Genomic DNA, 27,624 nt, shown 5'->3' on the forward strand with positions numbered 1-27,624 from the left:
GGCTGTTGGGTTTGATCTCCATATGCTGAGGAATGGGAGATGGAGGAAAGGAAAAACCTAATCAACCAGGACCAATTCTCACCCCTGACTAAAAATCTGCCACAAAGGCTGAAGCCTAGATCCTACAAAGCGTAACCTGTGTCAGAACCTTGGTCCATCTACTTCTCTATGGCCTCTGCTGGCTCTCCAGGGCTTCAGGTAGGCCACAGTTGTAACAGTGGTCCACATACCGTGGGTGAAACATGGAGGCGGTCTAGGAAATGTCCCGGAAACATTAAAGCTTCAAAGCCTCTCGTAAATGATAAATATAATAAGAGAATCCCTGTAAACATAGATATCTCTTCTTGGAAAAAAAAACAGCTTTCGGTTTCTATCATGGGGAGACCCAAGTTCTCTGGCAGAGTGATTGGTGGGACTAAGATACAAAAGGTTGACACCACTGAGACAGGAGATTTCCACAGCCCTCCCTAGAGATGCCAGGGCTGGTCATGGGAACTTCTGCATGCCACGTTGGTACTGCTGAGCCGTAACCCTTCCCCCAAAGCGATGCGAAAAGCAGCCTATGTGAAACAGAAGCGATTCTGGTTCTGAGATTACATGACTGGTCTGGAAGTCTTGAGAAGACAAGCTATAAAAGATGTCCTGCTTGCAGCTCCACTGGGTCAGCACTAACTTCCAAATCAAGCTTCTCAAAGACACGTTTTGCTGGCCATCTTCTGAGATTTGCTTTGTGCGTTTGGTGGGGCTCCAAAATCGAGCAGTGTCCTAGTTCAAGTCAATTAGTGGTAGCAGTATTATCTTAATTAAAACTCACTTAATTTGCAGAGGAGCCCAGCTGTATATCCAAGAGCCTGGTTTGAGCCTTGCTCAGTTCCAATCTTATGATTGTTCCTGCCTTGAAGAGAACCATGCCAGGCTTCTGCAACAAGGAGCCTGCACGCAACCATTTGAAAGAAGGAGAGAAAAGAGGGGTACGCTAGGGAGACCACAACTGAGGGTGGCTTATCTCAACTGGCTGGTCTTTCCTTGGGAAATCACAGAGGAGGTGGGAAGGCAATCAGAGCTTCGGTTTCAAAGCAGGAAGCCTGTCAGCAACAGCCCCCGCCCCCACCCTGCCCCGGTTTCCTGCCTGGACCACTCACCTCTCTGGCGCACCTGAATCGTTCTCAGAGCTAGCACGTTCTGCTCGTCAGAGAGGAACTGCTTCATCTTGATGAAAGGCTCCTTCCCTTTGACTGTCAGCTTGCGCCAAGGCTTTGGCCTGGCCAGGATCTCACTGACCGAGCCCTGAGAGAGGCCCAGGACGTAATGTCCGAAGACGCGCTGACCGATGTTGTGCTTCAGCAGCTGCTCCTTCACCTGGAAAGCAATCTCAGCCGTATCCAACTGCTCTTCATCGACAGAGCCGGAATTGCTGCCTTCTGACTGGTCGCTCGGGGGGCTTCCATCGTTGGCCGGGCCGGGGTTCCCGGGTAACACCAGCCCCTTGGCAGCGTAGAAGGCCGAGGGGAAGCTCCCCAGGCTGTTGCTCTCGCTCTTGTACACCGGGGGGCCCATCTGTGGGGGGAGAAGGGAGTCTAAGGCTCGCTGGGCGCCAGCACCCTGGCCCCGAAGAGGCAAAAGAAAAGGTCCTCAGTACCTCCTGAGCCACAGTGGGGCCCAACAGGGGCTGGAGGAGGGGAGGGGAGGTGGAGTCTTCCCTGGGCGGGTGTGGGAGCTGCTGGGGAGAAGGGTAGGACTGCTCCGGGCCCATGGAGTCCTTCACCGACTCGTCCTCCGAGGGGTCCTCCTCTAGAGACCAAAGAGAAAGGGAGAACACAGACCCCAACTATAGCTTCCCTCAACCCGGGTGGCTGGAGATTAGGAGATCTGGGCAGCACCCGCAGGCGGGCGGCTATGAACGTCTTCCATGCAGGCAGCCTGGCAAAGCCAGAGAAGGAAAGGGTCCCCGCTTAGCTGTCCACCCACTATTTTTCGAAGGAAGAACCACGGCTCCTCCATCATTCATTTATTTAAAGTGTGTTTACAGCTCCTCCAGCAGATCGAGGCTCCTAGAGTGACATGTCAGGTGAAAAACTGGAGAGTGTACTGTACAATCCCCGGGAGCCCCGAGGTAATTGCAAAGATGAGTGGCCGAGAGAGGAAGGGGGCAGAGCTGCTGCTTGTGCCCCTTCTCGCCGCCCCCCCTTGGGCAGGACACTGACCCTGACCCCTTTGCTAGATGCCTAGAGTGCAGAAGGATGTCTCGGCCTTCCCTGAATCACAGTGACCGCCTGATTGCAACATCACTTCAGTCTTCCTGGCGGGGAAAGTATCTTCTAGTCCGTTCCCCTCCCTAACAAAAAATAGTCCCAACCAGGGCCTCTGTAATCACGCCTCTGGGCTCCCCGCCAATCCATTCCCCATCCTACCAGTACTGGTGGTGAGGGTTGGTTTTTCCAAGAGATACTTCCGAGATGGGTAGAAGGAATCCTTCCCCAGAAACAGCGCATCGGCGGGTTTTGAGATACTCTACATAAGCAAATAAATAAGAGGGCCAAGGATTAGAATCCGTTGCTCACAGTTCCTTCTTTTCCTTTGTTTTCTTTTTAAGTTGCACCCTGACTTTCCGCACTCACCACCCTAGGCAGCTATCCGCAGCAATGAAAAGATACTGTTACTTTGGAACAAAAACCATCAACAAAAATAACTCAATTAAATCAGGAACTTGTTCCAGTCAACATAAAAATATGGCAATTAGTTCAACCATCTGATAGTCGGGGTACTACTTTCCTGTTTCTGCACATTGCTGTGAATTTCCTGTTCTTCGCTGCTCTGAGTACCATCTGGTGGAAAAGCAGGGGGTACATGTAAGAAATAAACAGGCTCAAAGCTACCATCCCAGGAACTGGAAGTCCAGTGGATCCAAAGGGTCTAAATAAAAAACGATCCACGGAAGGGCACCGACCTTTCTCTGCAAGGGCCACCAAAACCCCAGGAATTATTTATTCTACATCAGAAGTACTTTCGGTGGATATAGAATAAATAGTGGGGAGGACAGAAGTGGGCAGGATGCAGACAAAACCCTTCCTAGTAGACCTTAATGACCAGGCATATCTGAGAAGAAGACCCTATTAGTCCTAGTGATTCTCTTCTCTTCTCTTCTCTTCTCTTCTCTTCTCTTCTCTTCTCTTCTCTTCTCTTCTCTTCTCTTCTCTTCTCTTCCCTTCCCTTCCCTTCCCTTCCCTTCCCTTCCCTTCCCTTCCCTTCCCTTCCCTCTTTTTCTCTTCTCTTCTCTTCTCTTCTCTTCTCTTCTCTTCTCTTCTCTTCTCTTCTCTTCTCTTCTCTTCTCTTTTCTCTTCTCTTCTCTTCTCTTCTCTTCTCCTTTCCTTTTTCCTTTTTCCTTTTTTCTTTTTTCTTTTTTCTTTTTTCTTTTTTCTTTCTTTTTTCTTTTTTCTTTTTTTGCACCACGCCCGGAGATATTCAGAAGCCAGAGAAGATATTTTAGTCAATGGGAAGTTTTGCAAGGTGTTGATCTCCAGCTCTGGACAACCCTTCTGGTCTCAACACTCTGAACCACTTATGGCCAGCAAAGACTTTCTAAAAGCAGCCGTGCCTAGCGCACGCCGCAGAATAATCTGATCGAGATTGAAGCTAAGGTGTGTACACCAGTCGGGAAGCTCTCCAACTTGCCTGGGACAGGTTGCAATCAGAGGAGGCCAGCTTCATGGCTTTCAAAATGCTGGAGAAGGAAAGAGTGACAATTAGGAGCAAGCTGGAAGAATAACGTCCAAGCAGGACTTCAATGTCTGCTTCTTCATGCACAGCTAGATTTGAAGATATAAAGCAAGAAGGAACAAGATGTGGCCACAACCACTGAGATAGTGGTGCTTCTCTCTGTTCATCTACCCCCCAGAGGATGAGCCCACCTGATGGGACACCTTTGCCTAGGCCACATCTGATTTCTACCCCCCCAGAGAGACTCCTGAATCCAAACCCTAAGGGAGGGTCCGGAGATCTCTGGCTGCTCCTTTTCATCTCCTTCTCCTGGAAGCAGGGCTGAGAAATGCCTGGCAATATAGCCATCCAGAGCTAAACTTCTGAGGACGGACTGAGAATCTCACTTGGTTAGGGAAGAGCTACTGCACAGAGCTTGGGCGTTCGATGTAGTCCAGAGAAAGGGAGCCCTACCTCAATTCTGTCTTGATCTCCTCGTAATCTGATTGGGCACGAAGTTTTTCTTCCAACTTCTAAAGAATATACAAATGCATAGGGAGAGATATGCATATGCACATATACAGATATATTTAAAAATCCTAGTTCAAAGTCAGAAGTTGCTTATGGCCTGAAACAAATCTTAAGAAGAAAAGAAAGGCAGAGCTTTCCTCCAGGTCTTCCAGATATATTGAACTATGGATCTCATCATCTCTTGACAACCTGGAAAAGGTTGATCTAGCACATCATTAGCCCAGCACAAGAATTATTCAAATTTTGTCTGTGTTATAGACAATGGCACTTATTCACCCTTTTTTCGTTTTTAACTAAGTGATTGGACAAATTACAGTGTGTAATTGGTGATCTGGCTTAGATTAAAATAGATGAAAAATCCTTTCAACCCATTTTAACCCTTGGAAAATTTACCTGAATCTCTTTTCTTTTAATCTTAGAGAGATGAGGAGAAAGGATTCAATTTAATTCCACCCACCCACCCAATTCTTGGGGAAATGCAACAGAAACGCCCACAGGATACGTACTTCAATGGCCTCGCTTTTGGCTGCCAACTGCCGTTCTAGGTCTGCAATTTGATTGGCTGAAGTATCTTCCATTTCTTGCATGGAGTTTTGCAAATGTTGAATTTCCTTGAGAAGTCGAAGGATTTCCCGATCCTTGGCAGCAAGCACTGCCTCTAGCCGTGGCCCCGGACACAAAGAGTAATTCACTTTATCCTGCAAAAAGAAGGCATTTCAGGGAAGAATGTACTAATTCTGAGGAATTCTCTAGCTAGCAATAATAAGGACTTGGAGTGGGGGACTCCTCCAAATCACTACATCCTGTTTTGTCCCTTCGGCCAATGGTAGACAGGCCATTTCATGCATCCTTGTGAAACACACACGTCTGCACACCAAAACAAATCAGTTGCAGGTGGCTACCTGTTGTGAAGCCATCTCTGACTTCAGAACCAGCAGAGTCCCTCAGCTGGGGGCTTCAGCAGAAGGTCCTGCTCTTTCAACAAGCAGGAGACCAACCTGGAGGCTTCATACTGCCTGTTCCTATTCTAAAGCAGAAGGAGGTGCTGGAGGCAGACAAGACTCTAGCAGCAAATGGGCTAGACCCCAGCCTCAGACACCCTAGTTCCTAACTCAAGACCTGGAAGCCCACACACCAAAACTGAATTATTTCTCAATATTTGGCCTAGATTAGCCTAGTCTGCACCAAGCCGATTGGAACCAGAATTCCTAGGGGGATGACTGAGGATTCTGGAAGTTGAAGATCTGTGCTTCTGGAAACTCCCACATGGGGCGACTTTCCAAGTCTGATTGATGAGGGTCCTCTTCTGGTCCTCACCCCACTAGGTCCTTGGGGAGAACAGCAAGCCAAGCGAAGGGAGCTGTTTACAGAGGCAAGCTGTTCCCGCAGGCTCTCCACCTCCCTCTGGGCAGCCTCGGCTCTCTATAAAGAGAAGAATCAGCAGTCAGAGCTTTTGGCTGAAACATCACACCACCCATCCATTTCCTCGGACCTTCCAGCTGTTTTTGTTTATAAGCCAAAGCCCTCTCCCCGTTACTGCCTGTCACTCACCTGGTTGGCCTTCTCAAGATTTGTCATTATCATGGCCACTTCATCTGTCCTAGGGCAAGAAGACAAGAGTTACGGTTGACTCCAAAAGCAACTACGAAGGCAACTAGGAACAGATGTCGCCATTTGTTCAGAAGGGGCAAAGAAGCACGAAGCGACAAAGGTGCCCCTCAGCTTGTCATGGCAAAGCAAACATCCAGAGTTTCTGATCTGTCATATTTTATCTAGTCTCCAATGAATCTCACTACAGGATGACTTAAATGTTAGATGTGGGGGGGGGGGACTGAATGAAGCTCAGAAAGTCTGGGGTCTTTTCCTCCTTTCACCTCTAAAAAGGACGGAAAACAGCGCCAAAATGCCTGTCCGCCCTTCCTCCCCTTCCGTTCCTCCTCGTTCAGCAGGCACAAGCCCCAGTCTTGATCAAAGGCAATGTTATTTCGTACCACGTGCCAAAAGGGCACACATGACACGATCAAAGTCAATCTGGTTTGGTATGATATGATTAAGTGTTCTTAGCACAGTCACATATGAGAAAAGAGAACGTTGGGGATTGTAGTTATGGCAGAACATCAGTGAGAATGCTGGAAACATTTGGAAGGGGGGAGGAAGAAGCCACACGTGCCAGTGTGTGCACGTGCGCGCACACACACACACACACACACATCTTGAGCAGCCTGCCTGAAAATAGAAAGCTCTGCCTTGTTTCAGAAAATCAAAATGGCTTGCACCCAAGGAATATAAACATTAAACAAGCATGGGTTTCATGAAGTATGTGAAACAAAATCAGGGGATGTTTATGGGGCAAGACTGGAGATCTGCACATATTGTTCCTCCTTGTCAAAAGTTCTCAAGGCAGAAAAATCTCCTATTTCAGATGCCAGTGAACAGAGAGGAGGAGGAGGAGGAGGAGGAGGAGGAGGAGGAGGAGGAGGATTGAGTTGCTTTGCATCTCTCTTCTTATCACAGACACAAAGATACAGACATTTTTCCCCAGCTTCTACGATTTCTTAAGCCTCCCTATTTATTAAGTCCTTTTCAAATATTCATCTGAACCTTCTCCTGTTTGGACACAAGGTGATACATCCCATAATCCTCTCAGCCTGACTGGGAGACATGAGCTATACAGACAAACGCATCTGACTGAACAGAACAAGCAAACCAACTTACTTGGAAGCTGCTTCTTCATCATATTTACACCTCAGGTCAACCAGCTCCGTCTGGGTAGCCTTTAGTGCTGGCCAGCAACGGGGAGAACATAAAACCAGAGAGTAAGAAAGTGCTCATCCTGGACTGTCCCAGAAACACGTACCATGAAGTTATTTTAAAGAACGTTGCTCAGGGCTAGTAAGTACTTCGGTCATAAACTGGATAATTAGGAGGGGAAAAAATGGAGATTTTTGTAGACCCATTGGCTCATCCAACTATCTCCAGGCTTAGAATTGAGCAGAAAATCTGTCTATGAGCTATAGATCTTGGCATCTGGCATGTGCCATCCTGGTTCGCATTGCTACTTTTCTGGATTGTGGATTAAGAGAGATTGCAACGCCTAATCAACTCTTCAGTTAAGACCAATATTTCTGGATGAACTCAAAGGATAGATTTCATTATTAGGTAGCAGAGGTTTACATTTTCAGAAATCATTTTGAATACAAGTGCTCTTTCTCTCTTCCATGCAGGCACAGGCAACCAGTCTGATCAAAATGCTAATTTCAGTTGAGGGTTGGATTAAGATTCAGAATGAAGTTGTCATAAAAAGGAAAGAATCTGAGAGACTGAAAGAAAGAGAGAGGGAGACTGGGCCATCGCTCCAATGTCTGAGAGAAAACGCCAGACGTTGGAGAAGCAAAGAAAATTGGGCGCAGCTCCAAGTGAATAGGTGATCTTTCAATAGATACAAAAAAAAAAAAAGCTGCTTTTTCTTAAGAGCTAAGTGGAGCAGAGAGAAGGTGCCACGCTGAGCTTCACAAATGCACGAATCCACAGAGAATTAACGTGGAGCAGGAGGAAGCCACGGGAAGTGCTTCTGCTACCTTCTACTGAGTCTCCATCGATTGTTAAAGTACCTGAATGGAGGACTTTGATCTTCTCTTCTGCTTCCCCCAGCCGACTGGCCAAAGTGAACTGGGCTTCTTGAAGGCCCCTGAGAAAAGAGATGTATCACCTTGATTGGACAAGGCACCCACATCAGAGCCCGGAACAAAGCACCCTTCCCCAGCCAGATGTCCATCCCCTTTGATGTACCTCCCATCCTTCCCAATATACTGAATTGAGGAAGCTGAGTATACTGGCTGAGGAAGCTATCTCTTGTTTTCCAATACATCTAGAGACCTCCTCTGATTTGAGAGAATTTTTAAAAAAGGGGCGGGGAGGGGATTTTTCACTTTATCCCTTTCTAGAGATAAAGTCCCCTAAATTCTTCAAAAAGAGGAGTTGGGTCTTTTCATAAGGAAAATCTGTGAAAAGTGCCTCATGCTGACAGATTTTGGTTCACGGGTTTTATTATTTATTAGGGTTAGGGTTGCGCCTGAACTGCAGCGACAGAGTCTCATTAATTTGTAGAGGAATGGTTTTTCAAGCTCTCTGGAGCCCACCGAGGAAGAACTGGTGCTTCTTACATAAAATTGGTCCTTCCTTCTAAATCCTCAGGCAGCATAAATGTCGCTGCAGGGCAGTTTCTATCAGACCATGGAGCTAAGTCAACCTTTGCAGATCTTGGAAAAGGTGGGAGGAGGAGCCTGAAACGCAGCCGACTCGGCTGTGCACAGGGCTGGGCTTAACCACCTCCTGCCCTCCTTCTGTCCTTACGTTTCCTTTACGTTTCCTTTTGAAGATGACAACCCTCCCATCTCCCTTCCTGTCTTCACCCTTCTCCTAGCTCCTACTCACGTACTTTTGCTTCTCAACCTCATTTCTCTGCAGCAATGAGTCGGTCAGCAACGCTGTGCTGTTGAGGCCAGCGAGCTTGGCCTCTGAAACTGCGAGTCCAGCCGGAAGGGTTCCTTCTGTTTGCTCTGGGGGAGCAAAAAGCCACATCAGCAATAGGATCGGTGTAAACAGGAGAGGCCTTCCCAGCTAGTTAACATCGCTGGCCGCCTCCTTCAAATCATTTCATCTGTGGGCAACGGGCAGCAGATCTGCGAGGCTCACAGGACGTGGGGGAGCAGGTCTATTTGACTGCCCTGGTATTAGAAGAGGCAGAGCAGCGTAACCATCTTCTTGATGAAGACAAGCAACGAATGCCGAGCCCAGGTCTTCTGCAATCTTGGTGGTGCTTCCTCTGCAGCTGAGCGCTGCTGAATATGTGTGACTCAAAAAGGGACCCGCTGCCTGAAGAATCATCACCTTCTCCGCTTCAAGCGCCATCTCCAACTGCTGAAATCCTTTAAGGTTTCAGCAAGATCACACGGAACACAAAATCACACAAAGTTCAGACAATCTCAGATGAGATTTGCAAACATTCAGCATTTAAAAAAAAAATCTTTTTGAGGGCTCCAAGGCCCTTGGAGGGTACCCTGGCAGTTCTGGGCACCTTAGTGCTGGCATGGTGGATTTGTCCTCTGCAGACTCTCTTTACTTGGTTAAAAGAGAGCCTGGAGAATGGCCTCCTTCCCCCCATGCCAGTGGCAGGGGCAGGTGGGCTCGTGGAAGAGCAAGGCAGAAGGAAGTTGGAGAAAGCAAGCGAACGAGAATTTATATGTGCAAGATGGGAGTTATCAGCCAGATGATGACAAGATTAAGAACTAATTGGGCTATTTGGCAGACAAAGCAGGAGAAGCCAAACTGGGGAAAAGCAGAAGTACCGTATGCAAAGACTTGTCCATGCACTTTCCAAGCACACCCTTGAAGCGTAATGGCTCCTGACTTGACTCTTGGGGGGGTCTCCAGAAAACAGGCCTCTGTATTTCTCCCTGTACTGCATTTCTCCTGCATTTGGAGCCGGCTCCCTTCTGCTGCATCCAAAAAAGAGCCAGCGGAAGAACAAGGATATTTGGGGTACCTTTAGGGAACAGCAGCTCCTTCTTCCAGGGCCCGTTCAACTCCTTCAGCGGGGGATTCTCAGGGCCAAGGCAATGCAGTGGCTGGTGCCGCCCTTCGAGGTTCCTCACTGTTTCAAGGGCGGGTACAGGATCTGCGGGAGGGAAGAGGAGAAAGGCAGGAGGTGACCCTGGAGGTCCGGCAGGGGCAGAACGCGCCTTCCGCGCACCTCCTGAAACCAAGGGACAATGCTTACGCCGGGCTCCTTCGGCACCAGAAGCCATCGGTCAGCTCAGCTCTACCACACAGGGCAACCCACAAATCCTCGAGTTCAAGCTTTCAAATTGCAAAGAGCGGCGTTCTTTAAAAGAAACCCCAGCGCAAAAACGGTAGGTGTTACTAACGGCGTGTTCACAGACCTGTTTAGACGTGACGATGCCTCTAAAGATCACCACCAAGGGGTTCTAAGCCCTGTCTGTACAGGACGTAAATGGGTTCTGTCTACGTGGGCCTACTGAGGGGGTGGTGGTGGTGGTGGGATTTCAGAATTTCAACAAGTAGAGGCAACGATTTTCTCAAGCATTTCTGCCACCCATAAAACAGAGAAACCCCAATGCTGGCATGTTCTGCACACTGGTTTTTGAACCATAGTCATATTCTGTTCCTTCTCTATCCTTGCCTTTCGCAGACCTCAGCACAGAACAGTGGAGGGAAAACATCCCGCGGTGGCAGAGTGGGTAGCCCAGGTCAGAAGCCCAACCGTGAGAGGATGGATGGCGCTGTCTTCACCCAGGGGCAGAGCTGGGTCCGTGGCTAAGGGAGCCACGCTGAGAAACTCCCTTCCTTGCCAGTCTTAGTGAGCCTGGGCTCCAGCAGGCCTGCCCAGTGCCCCGGCCTGGACTCTGTTTCCATCCAACGGCACGTTTTGCCAACAATGCCCGTTTGCTTAGGCAGGGGTAGGCAGGGGCCAAAGTGATTTCTGCCAGGTAAGCAGGTGCATGCCACAGAGGCCCGTTCCTCTCCTGGGGCAATGTGCCATTATTAGCCAGAGCTGCCTGGCAAGGGTGCTCCATTACGCCTCCCGGGCCAATGTAATTATACATTGACATAATTAACCCAGCAAACCCATTAGGAAGGCCAGCTAAAAAATGCATCCATAATTATTTGTTGTGTGCATGCTAATGAGTCCATCTGCACTGCCATTGTACGACACAAACAAATTAATTTACCAGCCCAGATCATTTTTAATAAATTCGAAAAATGGTGTTGATGGTCTCTCTCTTCCTTTTCCTTGTTTCTTTTCAGATTGGGGGGGGGGGGAGGAAGTCCCATTTTCTTGGTCCAAAATTTGGCAAATATTACAAAGGAAGGAAATCAGCCTTTTCTTGCTACCGCTCGAGATAAAGCCAGTGGTAAAATGAACCCTCAATTATTTGGGCACAAAAAATAATGTTCCAAATTAGAATAATAATTAAGTCAGGAAAATCAAATGGAAGCCATCTTATCGGGGTGTCCGCAGGGTGTGGTCAAAAAAGTCAAGATGGCAGCTGCGGCAGAGCAATAAAAAATTCTGCCTGTTTTTATGTGCACTGCAGCCACCTTCTTGACCTTTCTGACCACACCCTGGAGACAACCCTGCATTTCATACTGTCCTCATTAGCAATGACACCGATTTAGCCCTTGTCACAGAAAGCAAAATTTCCCTAGGGTTGCCAGGCAAACCTTTTTGGGGAAAAAAGCACCCAAAAAAATGGATGACCTCTAAGGAACAGCCACTTTTCCCGCAACAGGTACTCTTCTTGACTATCCCTTCACTGAACCATGCCACCCTTCAGTCCCTCCCTCCCTCTGGGGATGGGTGGGTAAATGCCCAAGGTGATGCTCCTGGATGTGACACGAAGCTTCACAGGGATTTGGAAAAGGCAATGGGCCACAGGGCTGCTGTTGACTGATGGACTGACTGATTTTTCAAATGTATATATGCCGCCCATCTCACTATACAAATGACTCTAGGCGCCGTTACAGATAAAAAACTAGAAAATCCTAGAAAAATATATAGGTTAAAAACTACAAAAGGTTCAAATTAAGCTAAAAAGTGCAAACTAAAAAGGCAGAGAGAGTGTCCTCAGGCACTCTCCACCCCCAGTGCGGTGAACCCCCATTTTTCAGGAGCTGTCCCGCAATTTTAATCAGGTTGCATTCCATCTTCTTTTGCGGGGGGAGTGTGGCATCTGTCTGGGGCCTGGATTGGGCCCTCCCGCGCCATGGAATGCCAGCAGCATCACGAAAACCACGGTCTCCCACACGCACTGTGGGGCCAACACAACAGGCTCGACCTTTTCTCCTCTAATCCTTGCCTGTGTCTGGAGGCCATTGGATCACCGAATACTGGCACTTGTAGCCCAGAAGTCGTTTTTACAACTGCGCCTGATGGTTGTGCCAGAGTCGAGCCAAGAAACACTCTTCTCCACTGGGGCTCCTTGTCCTCCTGCCTCCAGCTTTTAACATAAAGCAGGGCAGTGAAAGCACGGGGTGCATGACCTAAAAAACTGTGAAAAGATGCCATCTTCCTCGAAGCTACGGATTTAATCGTATGCATCACAGATTTAGCAGAGTAATCAATCAAATCTGTTTTAAATCAATGAAGATTTCTTAATGAGAGGAGAGCCTTGCCCAGACAGGGAAAAATCACCCAGATCTGCAGATAGACAGCAAAACGTTCTGGTAAAACCGCTTCCTTCCTGGATGGGAGGCCACCATGGACTCACCTTGAGTTCTACAAGGATAGGAAGGCAGGATGCAACCTTGTTAAAGAAACATGCATGCGATGAAGAAGCTGTCAGTGAATCGCTTCAGCGAGGAGCTCTTGCATAAATGTTTCAGCATGACACCTCTGTCTGAGCCTTGTCAGATGCTCACAGGTGCCTGTTAAGAAGCTGAGCCCCAAAGAGACGGTTCCGGTTTCTCTCTTGCCAGGGCCCAAGATGCAGCAGAAGAAAACTTCCTCGTGGTAGTGCTGTGAAGTGGAAGCCATAAATCCAGCACCAGTAAAAGGGCAGCTGCATCTCTTGCCAGCCGGACGATCCACCTGTTGACACCCCAGCTGCAGTGGGTCGTCAGTGGGAGACGTGGAGCGTAGCTGGTCTTGGAGGAGCACAGAAGACAAAGGACGGCTAACTTTACAGCTGCTAATAACATTTGCAGCTCTGAGAGCTAAGATAACGATACGGACCATTAAGCCACACGCTTCAGGGTGCAAGCTGATGAGGAGGAATTCCAACTGCCTCGTCTCCGGGAGGTGGGTTGAGTGGCTTTTGCTTGAGGGCAGAGCAAAGGGGTTGGAGGTCCAACCTTTCTCAGTGAAGGGGGTCGCAAGGAGCAGTAGCAGCAGAGCCAAAGGCGAGGACGTGAAGATGGGTCTTCCTAGATGAGGCCAGAGGCGCCTAACCCAGTCCAGCAGCTGGAATGACCCCATGACCAGCTGGAAACCCTAGGACAACCAGTTCCAGAACTGTAGCAGACCAGGAGACCCAGATTCAAGTTCACGCTCAACCCAGAAAATCCACCCGGTGACTTTGGGCTGGTCCCTGTTTTCTAACAACCTCAAGGGTTTATTAGGAAAGACGGCTACTAGGTCAATGCAGCCTCCTCTGCACAGCAAACGCAAGGCTCAGATTACAATGAAAGAGGGGGTGCTTTGGCTTAGGGGCAACCCCTGGGAACCCATCCCACTACAGCATTAATTCTGAAAAGAGGAGGTGCCATTTTAACTCAGTAAGCCGGGTGAAAGTGCTGGATTGTACTGAGATTTAGTACATTTCTTCCCCCAATGTATGATTTTTTGGCATACAGTGAGATGTTGCATTTGAAAAATAGGATTCTGAGGTGGTATGTCTTAAACTCAGGGTTTTCTTCCTCTCAGGTAACTAAGGAATTGAAAAACACAAGTCCACCTATTTGAATGTCCAGCTATTAGGGGGGACATTGTTAAACATTGTGCACAAACTATCATTTATCCTAGGTATAGTTTCTGGGCCAGCCAGCTAAAGAATAAAGGAAAAAGAGACCCTCTACCTGCTCTATTCAGCTCAGCCTTTGGTGTAATAAAGTACTGACTCGCTATGACTCTCCAGCAAGCAAAATATTAACTTTAAAGATAGGCAGAGAGAGAGAGAGAGAGAGAGAGAGAGAGAGAGAGAGAGAGAGGAAAATAAAATGCCTTGCGACAAGGGGTTGCAAAGATTTCCAGAGAGCTCTGTTCTCACGCCTTTCAGATTTTCTAAAGGCTTGTCACAATCCACAGACATCTGAAAAAGATCTCAAAGAATACCTTGGCTTTTCTTCCCCAGGGGAAAACTCTGATTTTGAGAAGTTGCTCAGAGGATGGGAAAATCTTGCAGACCTGTTTGCTGCAAGCATCGCTGGATCTCAGCTGGGTTGCTCCTTCATTCAGCCAGCCGCTGGGCAATTGTTCCCCGCCAGCCCTTTCTGGTGGTCCTCCAGGCCAAACAGTTACTTCTTTGGGCTGCTCGTTCCACCAGCAAAGGATGCACCGTCAGAAGGAACCGCTCTTTTTATCTCCCCTGAACTTAGCCCCAACAAATTTACATTCCAGCCTTGCGAGAGAAAAGCTCGAATTATTCAGTGGGCAAATGATTCAAAGCCTTACCTGCTTTCCACTGTATGATCCCAAGGGAAAGGTGGCAGCTTGAGGCCGGAGGATGGACTTGCCTTCAGGAAGATGCAGATCTCTTCATCAGCATTTCCAGTTCAAAAAGTGGAAGTGAGAAGGAGACAGCCACTGCCAGGGGCCTCCAACCTGTGCCCTGCAGACTATTGCTGGACCACAGTTCCAACAATCCTTTGCCATCAGCTTTGCTGGCTGGGGCTGATAGGAACTAATGCCTGTAGCCCCTGGCCACTGCAGTGGAGAGCCTGGGCTTCATGTCCTTTCAGCATGAAACACCTTTGCGCATTCTATTCAAGCAACAGGACAGCCCCCTTTCCATTCTCCCCATTGCTGATGGCTTTACTAGACTTATGAGACTGAAATCCATGGGGTCTGGTTTTTAAGAACACATCCACATCTCCTCCCTATTTTCATCCATTCTTTGGCTGATCGGCAAGCAGCTGCTTCATACGATACCCCCTCCCCTCCCCTCCAGCGTTGCCTTCCAGCCTCTGCCTGCAGTCTGCCACAATCCGTAGCTGCTTCCCATTAAGAAACGTCTGTGTGCGTCATCTGCGGTTAAGGCCAGCTCCAACCACAGCGTGCCCTCAAGTGCTGCGGTTCCTGAGAGGTCATCCAGGTCCTTCCAACAGGACAGAAACTCTAAGCGTTGGCCACTGCCTGCACCCAGGAGGCAGATCTTCCTATATGCAGCCAGGACATAAAACGATAAAGAATTCAGGGTTCCTCACCAGGTCCCTGACTGTCCACACGTGCATTTCCCGCCAGGCCCAGGAGAAGTCCCTAATGAAGCCATTTGCACCGGGGCAAATGCTAATGTCTGGACAAGCAACAGCCCATCTTTAAGAGGCCTCTGCACTTTTTACTGTGGACCAACTGAAAGAACCTGCTGGTTCGGATCCGAAGTTGCATCTTCGGTCTGCAACTTTTGGGACAGGCTTGGGGCTGCGTATCTTGCGGTGTGCCTTCAAAGTCAGGCATTTGGAGGGACCCAGCCTTTGATCTTGGCAGTTTCGTTTAGCAGTGACATGTGAGGATGTAAACAGAGTTTATTTTATCAAATCCAAGCACATAAGCAATCTAAGGGGTTTACCCACCCATACTCAGACATTGGCAACCTGCGGTCTAGCAACCTGAAATCCCCATGAAGCTCAGTTCCACCTCCTATCCAAAGTATTTAGGTTTTCCACGTAGGCACAGCCCGGCCCTTACTTAACTAACTAGGTTCTTTTCCAGCCCGTTGTGTTCCCGTAGGGAGGGAGGAATGCGTGTAAAAGACAATGAAGAAATCAGTTGTCACTGCCGTGCAAGTTAAAATGGAACTTAAATCAATCCATTCTCGGCAACAATGACTTTAATTATGCTTTTAACATGATTTTACTGCTTCCTTTGCACCCTCCCTCTTCTATCCATGTCCAACAGAGATGCACGCATATCCCGCTTCACCACACCACATCTGTGTGAACAATATCAGAAAAATTTATGATTTTTTCCCTCTTCCTGTAATTACAGACACACAATCCCAAGCTCAGTGTATCAAAATACTTGCTGAGCCATCACACTTTTTCTCGCGTGAGGTTTGCACAGACAGAAGCCATTCAAACTTCAAAAGAGAGAGAAAGAGAAAAGGCAGGAGGAGGAGGAGGAGGAGGGAGGGAGAGAACGGCATAAGGGTCAGATTGGGAACTCTTTCCCAGCTGTTGAAATCTTCCCCAAAGAATCTCCTTGCTGACCAATATTCTGAGATATTTATAGGCAGACCAGAGGGCCTGCAAGGAGAGTTTGCTTGGGGAAGGAAGAAACAGGCAAAGCCGCCTTCTTAAAGGGGTCTGATCCCAGAGCGCAGAATACACCCCCCTGAATTTCAGGTTCCTGGAGAGGGAGAGAGAGAACGAGGGAGGCACGCAGGTTTCTGGCCTCCCCCCCGCCCCCCCAGGGACAATGAAAACCCTCTGGGATGTGCCTAAATGTCTGAAAAGGGAATTAATGCCCCTGCAGGAACTCTCAGGCAGTTAGATGCCCTGCAGGTTTTGCATCGCCATAGAATTCATCACGGGGCAGGAAGATCAAAGGGGCTTTTTGCTCAGGACAGAGAATGGTTACAGCCGGAAACAAATCAAAACACTCTGCTTCGGGTTCTGCCCTTGCGCTCCCAGCTGAAGCTGCTGCATTGATCTGGAGCGGAGAAACTGGCCGGGTGGCCAGTTATGTGCACACCGCCGCACCAGTCTGCAGCCCCTACGGCCAACCGATCCTCAGACCGCCGAAGCCTAACCCTAAGCCAGCCTGTCTTTACGAAGACACTCGGAAAATGATCTTGAGGTGATTGTTTCCTGGGCAAAAATATTGCCATCTGAAAGCAGATCAGATTGCCGGGAGGAATCACACGCACAGATAACCCCAATACACCAAACTGGAATTAAAATATGTATCAGATACAGGAACGTGCAGATAGCTTTGCTGACCTGATCAGATGCCCCTCTGGCTTCTACCATTTCATTAATAAGGGGGTCCTGCTTCCGCAAGCTTAACTTCAAGCCACGAGGGCTAGGAAGTGCTTTTCCCCTTGGATGCTGAATTCCAGACCAGGAGTCACAAACTTTAAAGAGCACCTTCCTTCTCTCTCTGAAGTCCTCGACCAGATCAAGAGTGCCTCTGAGGGCGCAACGCTCACTGCAATGCCGAAGCTCATCGCCTCTAAATTCTACTGTCTGCCCTTTGCTGGGGAGAGGGTGAACACGCTGCCAATGAGACAACCGCCTACCGCAGCAGCATTATTACGAGGCGTGAACAAATGCGCTCCTTTCTTTAGCGTCAGGGCAGATTTGGCTCCAGCGTGGAAAGACAGGGATGGCAGAGATGTTTCTCTGTGTTCGTTGTAAGGGCACTTCCCCAAAGCACCTGGAGCTGCCCTGCACTGTTTGCATGAAGAACAGCCAATTTAGGGGCCAACTATGAAGGATAGGATGAATACAGTTTCGCATTTTGATTAAAATCTCTAATGACGCAACTTGAAAAAAGACGACTTTTTTCAACCACTTTATGGTGCCCAAATCCTGAAATTCTTCCTCAGGTCTCCTGCAGGTTTTGAACGTTCCACCAACAATTAGACCAACCTTTGAAGCATTATGTCTCTTGTTGTAATGACCAACCTCTGGCTGAGCAACGAACATGAAAAACTGACAGGCCTCTAGTGCTCCCATGTACCAAAGTTTGCAAACTTTGCATTGCCAGGGAATCAGGCAACCAGCCCCCTTCCATTTGCAGAGACAGAACTATGATCGGGAAGGACCAAATAGGAGAGGAAGTTTCTGTTACCCCTTACTCCCAAGCGTTACACCTGAACTACTTGCATTCCATGATGTCATCTGCTAATTATGCTGTCACGCAAATGATGCCAACCACCATAAATGATGTGAAACTATCGTCAACTGAGCTGCCTCATCCAGACTAACATGGCTGCTATTTTGGTCAGATCTTTGGCTTGTTGTATCTGAAGTCTGCTCCATGGGGTCCATTAAATCAAGTTTCACTCTACTGAGAAAATGGGCAACATCCTTAATTCACAGTGCAAACTGGCGTCGGTGTTTTCCTTCCCTTGGGTCTTGCAGGAATGCAGGACTGTTTGGTTCTGATGAGTGGACTTCAACTCCCAGAATTCCCCAGCCACTCAGGCTGGCTGGGGAATTCTGGGAGTTGAAGTCCACTCATCTTAAAAGTTGCCAAGGTTGAGAAACACTGGATTAATAAATAGCTTCTCTGTAGCACCAACCTAGGAGGAACAGCAACCAGGGGTTCAGAACAATTCTACCCCTTCGAAGCCTTTCTGAAAAAGGAGACCCAGCGTCCATACCTGGTACTTTGATTAATTGCTTGTAAACACTCAGGAACGCTGCCTCGGCTTCCTTGGTCCTTTTGCTGAGAGCAACCACCTGAGGGAAACATAAAAACAAGACCACAGTCAAGAAACCATCAAGACAAAAGGAACAACCAGAATAAAAACTGTATCTCACTGGTTACGGAAATGATAATCATTACTTTAAGAACACTGGATGGAAAGAAAGCCGTGTAGGACTCACCATGTTTTGGGGATAAAAGATGGCATTGCTAAGTTCACAGAACAAGGGAACAGACACAGCAGATGAAAAAAAATCCCTCCTCTATTTTTGATTCAGCAAATATTTATGTATTTAAAGTCCCGGCAGGAGAGGTTCCTGCCAAAAGGCAAAAGGAGATAAGAGGTTCCCCTTGAAGTAGCAGGAGCCCATCTCCCACTCGGCGGGAGTAAAACATTTTTGCCTCTTGCCTGCTCTCCCACCCAAAGGCAGAACAACACTCATGTCCTTGTAACGTTGCTCATTTATTTATGCATTATTTACTCTTTTCATTCTGCAAAAGCAGGGGCTTTTTCATCTGCTGAAGTCAGAGAAACATCACCTGTCATTTTTCGGTTCCCTCACGGGCAGGAAATAAGTAACTAAAGAGGCTAGTCACACCAGAGGTTGTGGTCCAAAAACTCAAAATGGCAGCCACAATGATGCAGTTGTAGCATCACATACATTTGAAATCTTAACTTGTGGAAAGCTTGTAGCTTGGGATTTGTGTGTGTGACAAATGCAGTCAAGGGCAGTGTTTCTCAACCTTGGCAACTTTGAGATGTGTGGACACACCTTAAAGTTGCCAAGGTTGAGAAACACTGGTCTAGGGGCTTCAGGTTGTATAGCCTTCATATAGCTGATTTATGAAACCATTTCCCCATCCTGCCACTTGTCTTTTCACTGTGAAAGTCTTCTGGAGCAAAAAATTAGAAAAGTCCAGCATATCTCCATCAGCAAAAATGCTGCCCATCCAACCCTGTGTGTTATTCCAGACATCCAGCTATATCTTCAACTGCAAACGGTCCCCTAGAAATCAAACAATCCTCAGCCATCCTCTTCACAAATAGTTGCCCCCAATCCCACCTCACTACCTTGATAATCTTCTAGTGAAGTAACCTCTAGTGCAGGAAAACTAATCCAAGGGCCAGGAAAGACGGAAAGGAAGGTTCCTCCCCCCACCTTAGGCTTGAAAGGAAAAAAGAGCTTGCAAATCTTTCACCCAAGACCGAATTTAAATTGCTTGTCATTCAGAACAGAAGCAGCAGGCATTTTCAATTCTCCAGCCACCTGAGCAAGCGGCCTTCGCTGCTTCCAGGCCCTCCATCCCATTTGTGGTGGGTGTTGCATAACCTGTGGCATTAAGCATTCATGCATGTTTCTTCCATTTTTTTATACTTCCAGATGGAGCAGAAATTTCTGGAGCAGAAATTTTACCAAGCATTTCCCAGTCAGTTTCCACAAATCCAGAATCAGCCTTGGAGGGTCTTAAAAAGACTTCTATCCTGGTTCGGTTACAGTTGTTATAAAATAGAGGGAGCAGGTCTGCATATGTAGAATAATCCATGCGGTAGGGCTTCTGAGCGCTTAGCACACCTTCCCCAATCGGAGATCCTTCAGATGTATTGGGACTGCGGCTCCCAGAATTCCAATGGTTGCAGAATTATAGGGGTCCACGTCCCACACATCTGGACAAGACAGAACTGGGGAAGGCTTCTCTAGAGTAGAAGATGCCATCTTTATTTGGGAAACTTTTATAGGAGTTGAAAAAGTTCTTGCAGGTCCCCATATCTGTCTGTCTTGCAGCTCCACTTGGCCACAGTGGCCACTTCCATTATCTGGTTTAAATGCAACATTTTCAGCAATTTGATCCTGATGGAGTACTCACTGGAATTTGACTTGTGCTTATTCTTATTCTACTCATAAATAAAAGGAGAAAGGTAAATGTCACAGCACAACTATAATTTGGCATTCATCAACCAAAAGCTTGCCCTTTCTTTGTCTAAACCTCCCTCAGCTCAATCCAGCTGTTTAGGATGGTAGGCTGACAGACCCTAAGATCTCCAGGTCCTTGAGTTTTCTCCCTGTTGAACTCAACAAATAGTTCTTAGGAAGGGAAACCCCAGCACTGCCCATCTGGGAAGAACCAGTGATCTCATCCTCATGTCCAGCCCATGGAAAACAGCTCCATATCCCACATGCTCCTCAGACATTTTGCGAGAAATACTTGGACCACTCCAGAATGAAACAGACTGAAGCTCCATTCTTAGATGGTCAGTTTTGACTCTTCATGGATGCTATTTCCATCCCTAGTAATATTCCTTCTGCTCTCATCCATTTCTTTTAGTTGTACCAGTGACCACAGTTCATTCCATGAAGAGCTGAATCAAGGGGAGTCATTCAAAGCAGAGCTGGGCCATATGCAGACTACATGCAGCCCTCCAAGACATTGTTGTTGTTGTTTTTTGACAAACCCAGAAATTCTGGGTCACCAAATTCTGATGGCAAATCATGGAAGAATGCTAGCTTGATAGCTGGAGAATTGGGGGGGGGGGGAAGGTTAGATCAGATATTAAGATTGGGGGGAAAGAACCCACCCATTTTGGTGATGTCAGTAGGTCCCTGACCTGCCCATTGCAGCTCCTGGACTCCTACTTTTTAAAGTGCCCCCTCAACAATCTTGAAGCTTCCCATACCTGCTCCGGGAAACAGGAATAAGTACAAGAATGAGAGATCTTTCCTCCTCCATTCCCCTCACTGCACCTTCTGTACTGGCTTAGGTTCTGAAAGAACTGAGGCTGAGCAAACCGAAGGGGCCCCAACACGCCGTCCTGAGAACCCAGCTGAAAGGTCCAGGTGCTTCATCACCTGCCCAATGAACCAAAAGAAAAAGGAGCTCCCGCTGAGATAAACCAGGTAATCTAAGGAAGCAACGAGGGTTTAGCTGGCCCCGTCAATTGCTCCGGCTTGGCTCCCGTGTGAAATGACACATCCCTGGCACACACTCAGAGTTTGCTCAAGCCAGAGCTGGAAAGTGAATCCAGATGCCCTAAGAAGGCACAGAGTACACCAAGCTGGCCAAGTGATTTTTGCTCGTGTCCGTCTGTTTCTGGCCCTTGGAGTCACTGCCTCTCGGCGCCTGACCAAGCTGGAAGCATCAGCGAGGGAGTCAACGTACCCGCCCCGCCGACACACGTATTCGGTCCTTGCTCCCTACTCCCTGGAATCTGAAACCTCCCCAGCCTCCTCTCACTTTTATACATCAATGTATCATTAACTTTTTCTTTCTCTGCGTGTTTCTTTCTACCATGCATACCGACTCAAGGTGAGAGAAAACACAACTGTGCTTTCCGCAACGACGCAAGATTGATGAATTACATTTCTGCTCCAGGTCTTTTCCATGGCTGGTGACTTTCCAGCAAAGCAATTATCACCGTAGAATACATAATGGCCTAATTAATTACTACTGTCAGACTGGCCTCTATGCTATGATTATACCTTATCAAGCCAACTCTCTCTCTCTCCCCCCCTTTCTCTCTCTTTTTAAAGCAACATTGAGAAGCAAAAATATTATTGCAATTGACAGATTTAAAAAAAGGTTGCCTCCTGCCTCTGCCTCTGCCTCTGCCTCTGCCCTTCTCCTTCCTCCTACCCTCAATCTCTCTGTTGATATTTTGCCTAAGATCAGGGTGCATTTATACACAAACAGTTTAAAAATGCAACATTGCCTCCAGGTGTAATTGCAACTGAAGAAAGCTTGGGCAATACGCTTGCTTTTCTCTTTTTCAAACAACCCAGATAGATTATATTTTAATTCAAATGGTCACTTCGTAACAGCAACAACAACATAACAGTAACTCTCCCTAAATTCTATTTTTGCCTATTCTCCTTGTTTCTTCTTGTAAGGCCTCCTCTGTGGCGGTGCCAACGTTGCAGACCCCCGAGGTTTCCTGGACTCAGGAGATTCTTAGCACAACTAGCTAACGGACACCCTGCAGCCATTCCTCCTTTCCGTCCCTCCATGGATGACTCCCCTGGTAACAGAAAGACTGAAGGAGCATCAGAAAATCACAGCAGAATTGCACATGGAAGATGGAGCCCCATAGAGCCTCCTCTAGTTCTGCCCATGGCACAGGAGGAGGGCAAGATAGAAGACTCACCTGGGAGAAATAACGATGCTTTTTTCCCCAAAAGCATCCAGAGCAGGGAGAAAGTGGTTGCTTATTATTTCCTTCTTAGTCAACTTATTTATAAGCGACTTCTAATCATGAAAGATAACAAGCCAATTCTTCAAATAAAAAATCACCCCCAGCATTTTGGTTCAGCACTGCAGTTTTACACCGGCTTCGTAGCTGTCTTATGAAAAATAAGTTAAAATAAATAAAGTTGGAACAAACAGGAAGTACAGGTAAAAGGACAGGTTCCAATCCTCCTTGTATCAGCAATATTTTTAGAAAGACAGGACCGAAACAGAGATTTTGCTCTCACAGAAGAGAATGATATCCCTCAGATTAAGCCCTGATGAGGGTGTTAAGTCTGAATGTTCAAAAACGAAGGGCAAAATACAAGCTTAGCCTAATTTACATTAACAAAGGTAAATAATTTGAAATAGAAACATTGGAAAGGCAATTCAAAGGAAGACTGAACATCATTCCAATTCAAGATTAAAAAAAAAAAAGAATAGCTCTAAAGACTCTTAATGAGAAATGGAGCAAAGGATGACTTAAAGGAGAAGAAGAGAGTGGAAAAGAGTTTAAATTATTTAGATTGCCAAGATGATGATGCTGAATGAAAGAAAGTTGCTGCTGAGCATTCATTTTGTCGTAACACTTCCTGACAGACACAGTAATGCTCTGGCAAAGTTCTTCACGTTAGGGTGCTCATCCCATTCAAACTTCTTCAATGAACCCCACGTCTCTCGAGCCACAGGGCACCCTGTTCCTGTCTCTTCCACCATTTGGTGGGAATATCAGCTGGGCTCAAAGCGGATGGAGCTGGGCATGGTCTCCCATCAGCATGAAGACTGGCTCGTGGACAGACCGCACGCTGGATGCTCCCACCCCTCCTCCAAATGCTCTTTGCCCCTCAAAATCATTTCCAGCCCCCCAGCTGGTCTTTCTATCTTTTGGGACTATGGTGAGCTGCTGAGTAGGGGGGGTTCAAAATCTGGCACTGCCCAAAGCTGCAGCATTTCCGCCCCCTGAGCAGGACTCAAGGGGGATGCGCAGGACTTGTCCTGTCACAGCCGTTACTCTGTCTAGGGAACAGTTAAAGGGCTAAGGGAACCATGGGGACCAATGGGTGTCCCTGATCTCACCCTTCCATACAGCCTGACAGTTAGATAAGGGCTGATTTTTGCTTTAAAAGAACTACATAACATGCACAGGAATGAACAAGTGATGTCTTCAAAAGTACAGCTATTGGTGGCCCAAATTATGTTGTCTTTCTGACATCTCCCTCTTGTTAAAAAAAAAAAAGACAACTAACCCCAAAAGATGGTCTGAAATTCTCAAACTGGGGAGCCCACTCCCTTTGGAACTGCGGACAGTCTCCCCATTTTGAGAAAGGGCACCGTTTTAATAATGGCTTTTTAGCATATGGCTTGTGTTGTTTTACGTTTGTAATTACTGCATTATGTAAATTATGCTTTTAATGGTTGTTTTTAATTAAGCTGTTTGTTTTGCATTCTTTTGACCATTAGCCATTCTGCAGTGGAAGGGCAGGGTATAAAAACAAGAAATAAATATGCAAGAAAGCAGTTTTGCAGCCCTGAATTGGGAGAGAAATAGTAAAGCAGGCTCTTAAAATTCAGCTAGCTGGGCATGAAGAAGTCAATCTGCCGAGAATCTGGATACTTGAGATGGTCTCAGGATGTCACAGCGAGAGAGACCAAGACCCTTCCCAGGGTGTGTTGGCTTCTCTTCTTTATTTATTATCCCAAAACTAATTTTTCTCAGCAACTGGAGGAGAAATTAGCTGACCCAGCCCTCGTTCTTTTTGTCCTCCTGCAAGTTAGATATTTGAGCAAGATAATGTTTCACCTACATTTTCATGCAAGAAAACTTTTAATTTAGATATTTTCATCCCTCCAAGAGGAGGAGGACGAGGAGGACGAGGAGGACGAGAGAGAGAGAAGAGAAAAAAAGGAAGTTTCAAATAATGACTGTAATAAATGAAGGTAATTAATTGTAGTTTGTTCCTTAACTGTCTAGTCAGCTTAATTTTACCTTTTCATCTAATAATGAGAAAATAATTTTTGTGCTCTGAGGGTTAATGATATGTAACTGCAAGAGCTGCTAATTGCATGTTGCAAACTATTCATCAGAATCCCCATCTGTGCTACTTGATTATGTTTGCTAAATTATTGCTTTGAATTATCTTTCATAAAGCAACTTTTGTAATTAGCAGGGCTCTGGCTTTGCTCTTTTTGCCGTCTGCAAGGAGACTGGGGGAAAAAAAAACCAAGAAAAGAACTTTGGCCATTTCAATCTGTCGCCGCTCCACTTCGGTCACGGGCAGCCTTTTGTCTTCTCCAGGATGGAAAATTAAACTTGGGGCCTTATTTATCGAAATCAGGTTACAAAAGAAAGGCTGTCTGTCTTTCCTGTCCACCTCCCCAGTAATGCCACGGGTATTTATTCTTTCACCTCACCCACCAGCACAGCACTGCGCTGGAAATTTGCAGAAACCCCAGGACTGTTAGCAAATCACGGAGCCGCCAGGGTGGGTGGGGGGCACTGCTCCCATTCTTGTTGCCAGGGGTCTGCAAGGAAGGGAACAGCCACAGGTAGAACATACTTTGCCTGCAGACGTCCCTGGGTTTCGTTTCTGCAGAAGCTCTGGTGGGAACCCCTTTTTCTCCTCTCATCTTTTGAATAACCTTTTGGATTCCAGGTCTCCAGTCTGAAGCATTCCAAACAATACTATTCTTTGCTTTTATTGTACCTGGCGATGCAGGGGGGATCCAGGCTTCATGAAGACAGGAGTGCCCTTCATCAACAGGCCTGGTCCTTTACACAGCCCAAGGGGCCTACAACCTCTAACTGAATGAGCCAATTCCAGAGGTTAACCTCAGAAACCGAGTAAGCAGGGAACATGTAGTCCTGCCTGGTTCAGATGTGGTGGCCACCAACAGCCTCAGAAAAGACTCAGATTGTCCCAGTCAATGACCAGAGTTAACAGGTCAGGACCGCACCACAGAATGGTAGTATATTTCTTTTCCTCCAAGAAAACCATTCTTGGCTCTTGTTGTTTATCTAGATCCATTTTCTCTTCTCCCAGAAGATCTACGGACTAAGCTGAATTACAGAACAGTAGAATGTGGTTCATTCTTTATAAAAATGAAACTGATTCATCCATTTCTTGGCTGAGCCATCTCTGATTTGCACTATTTCCATACAGAAAGACTATTTTTCGCTAGTGGGTAGCTTCAAACACTCAGCCCAATCTCCCCATCTTATACATTCAGGGTGCAATTTTACAATGCAGATTCTGTTGATTATATAAAATGGCCTTAAGGCTTAAATAGATGAAGAATTTAAAAAAAATCTACATTCTTTATATTTAATCTGCTTGAAATCCATATTATAGTCCCTCAGAAACCTGATGCTTGAAATAATGAAAAACTACTGTGTAAGTAGTAAGATTTCAATACAAATGTCCTCCAAAATGCTCAGGGATACGTGGTTCCATTTCCCTTTTTTTGATTCTCTCAATAACTTTGTGAGGAAAGTCAGGGTGGAGAGAAGGGGAGGCCCGGAGTTGTAGCTCCAAATATCTGTAAATACCACAGCTTTTGTATTGTCGAAGGCTTTCACGGCCATAATACAATGGCTGGTGTGGGTCTTCCGGGCTGTGTGGCCGTGTTCTGGAACAGCCACACAGCCCGGAAGACCCACACCAGCCACCACAGCTTTTGTTCAGATCTAAAATAGAAGCAAGCTTTGCATTTCGAACAAGTTCTTCCATCTTTCATTACATTTGCACCGTCTTTCGTTTTGGAGTCCCCAGTTTTGTTCACAAATGTTTCTACAATGATTTAAAAAAAAGTACCTTGGTACTGGTCTCTTCTTACCTCTGCCTGGAAACTTTTTAAGACAGGAGCCACCATATCGCGAACCTCCTGAAGGAGGGAAAAAAAGGAGGGATGGGAATTCTCTTGTTTAGACATCTAAGGCAAGGAGGTTCAAGGGAATCTGGAGCTCAACATCTGGATCCTAATTCAGATTCCCAACTTAAACTTTAACTGTACAACATCTGTGGCCACACTGTCGAGCATTGATTAGTCTCTTTCTTGTATGCACATCTCCCATCCCTCTCAGCAAACACTTTTGGGGACTACAAAGGTAGCAGGGAATGGGCCTTGGGGTCACCTCCACCTTTTCCTCCATTAATCTGAATGTTGGAGAAACTACTCTAGAGAAGCCATTGATTACCTTCCCACCCATCTGGAACATTTTTTTTTAATTATGCAAAGCAAAATTACAGGTAAGCATAAGGAGCGACAAAAAAAGCCCTTAACTGTCAAACTGGCTAAATTTATTCCGGGGGGGGGAAGAATGAGGAAGAGCACAAGTAACAATAACCGCAAAATCTCACTCTTGGGATGCCAAGCTGCCTGCTACAAGGCCCTCAGTATTTTGATTTTTAAACAGTTGCTTGAATAAGAGGAGGAGGAGGAAGAAGAAGAAGGGGCATTTACTTAAAAGAAAGAGTTTTGAGGAATCTTGGGGTATTTTGCATTGATGTCCCGTAACCCCAGGCATTCCAGGTCTGTAGCTGCCGCATTCTCTTTCTCCCCCGCCAAACAGCCCTTCTAGTCACAATTAGTCATAACTGAATATCTGAGGTTGTAATTTGCCTTTATGCTTTCCCATCACTTATCCTTTTTTTTTTAGTGCCCCAAAGACCAAAATGTGCCCTCAAAAGCCGAACCCGTTGGATGAAAAAAATACTTATCCCTCAAGCTAATTCCAGAAAAGCAAGATACCATACCTCAGGTACATTTCTTTTAAATTCTTGGCTGAGTTCAATTAAATGCTTATGAGAATGTTCGCTCTCTTCCTGACGTGCAGCCAGTTCAGAAGCCACAGAATTCAGTTCCTTCTGGAACGAAAGAAAAACAAAACATTAAGAGAGAAACAGAAACGTGAGTCGCATTGTCTTTCATGATGTGCAAATATTTTCTTAAGCTACTTTCCAACACCACCTTGAAAATCGAAGGCAGGCGCAAGCGGGGAATGAGCCTTTTGTACCCACAAATGATGGAATTAGGTTTCGGATGATAAATTTGAAATATGGTGGGAACCC

The 27,624-nt window shown here is 46.8% G+C and overlaps 1 protein-coding gene across 1 annotated transcript in view; it reads right to left on the reverse strand.

Annotated features, from left to right (window-relative positions):
* Nucleotides 1-27,417, reverse strand: part of CUX2 (cut like homeobox 2) — a 39,911-nt gene extending 12,494 nt beyond the window's left edge. Inside the window, exons 1-15 of the mRNA XM_088135144.1 lie at nucleotides 27,310-27,417; nucleotides 26,390-26,437; nucleotides 18,294-18,372; nucleotides 9,773-9,904; nucleotides 8,666-8,786; nucleotides 7,839-7,915; nucleotides 6,943-7,009; nucleotides 5,779-5,827; nucleotides 5,545-5,649; nucleotides 4,734-4,925; nucleotides 4,171-4,229; nucleotides 3,673-3,721; nucleotides 2,412-2,511; nucleotides 1,640-1,791; nucleotides 1,143-1,557 (exon numbers count right to left, since the gene is read on the reverse strand). Coding sequence (XP_087991270.1) covers nucleotides 1,143-1,557; nucleotides 1,640-1,791; nucleotides 2,412-2,511; nucleotides 3,673-3,721; nucleotides 4,171-4,229; nucleotides 4,734-4,925; nucleotides 5,545-5,649; nucleotides 5,779-5,827; nucleotides 6,943-7,009; nucleotides 7,839-7,915; nucleotides 8,666-8,786; nucleotides 9,773-9,904; nucleotides 18,294-18,372; nucleotides 26,390-26,425 — 1,633 coding nt within the window. The 5' untranslated portion in view covers nucleotides 26,426-26,437; nucleotides 27,310-27,417. The remainder of the gene's footprint in view (nucleotides 1-1,142; nucleotides 1,558-1,639; nucleotides 1,792-2,411; nucleotides 2,512-3,672; nucleotides 3,722-4,170; nucleotides 4,230-4,733; nucleotides 4,926-5,544; nucleotides 5,650-5,778; nucleotides 5,828-6,942; nucleotides 7,010-7,838; nucleotides 7,916-8,665; nucleotides 8,787-9,772; nucleotides 9,905-18,293; nucleotides 18,373-26,389; nucleotides 26,438-27,309) is intronic.
* Nucleotides 27,418-27,624: the final 207 nt, after the last annotated feature.

The sequence above is a fragment of the Python bivittatus genome, unplaced genomic scaffold, assembly GCF_059951505.1.
Source record: "Python bivittatus isolate LINGU-HERP-01145 unplaced genomic scaffold, Pbiv_v1 ctg000100_np1212, whole genome shotgun sequence".
Lineage (NCBI taxonomy): Eukaryota > Metazoa > Chordata > Lepidosauria > Squamata > Pythonidae > Python > Python bivittatus.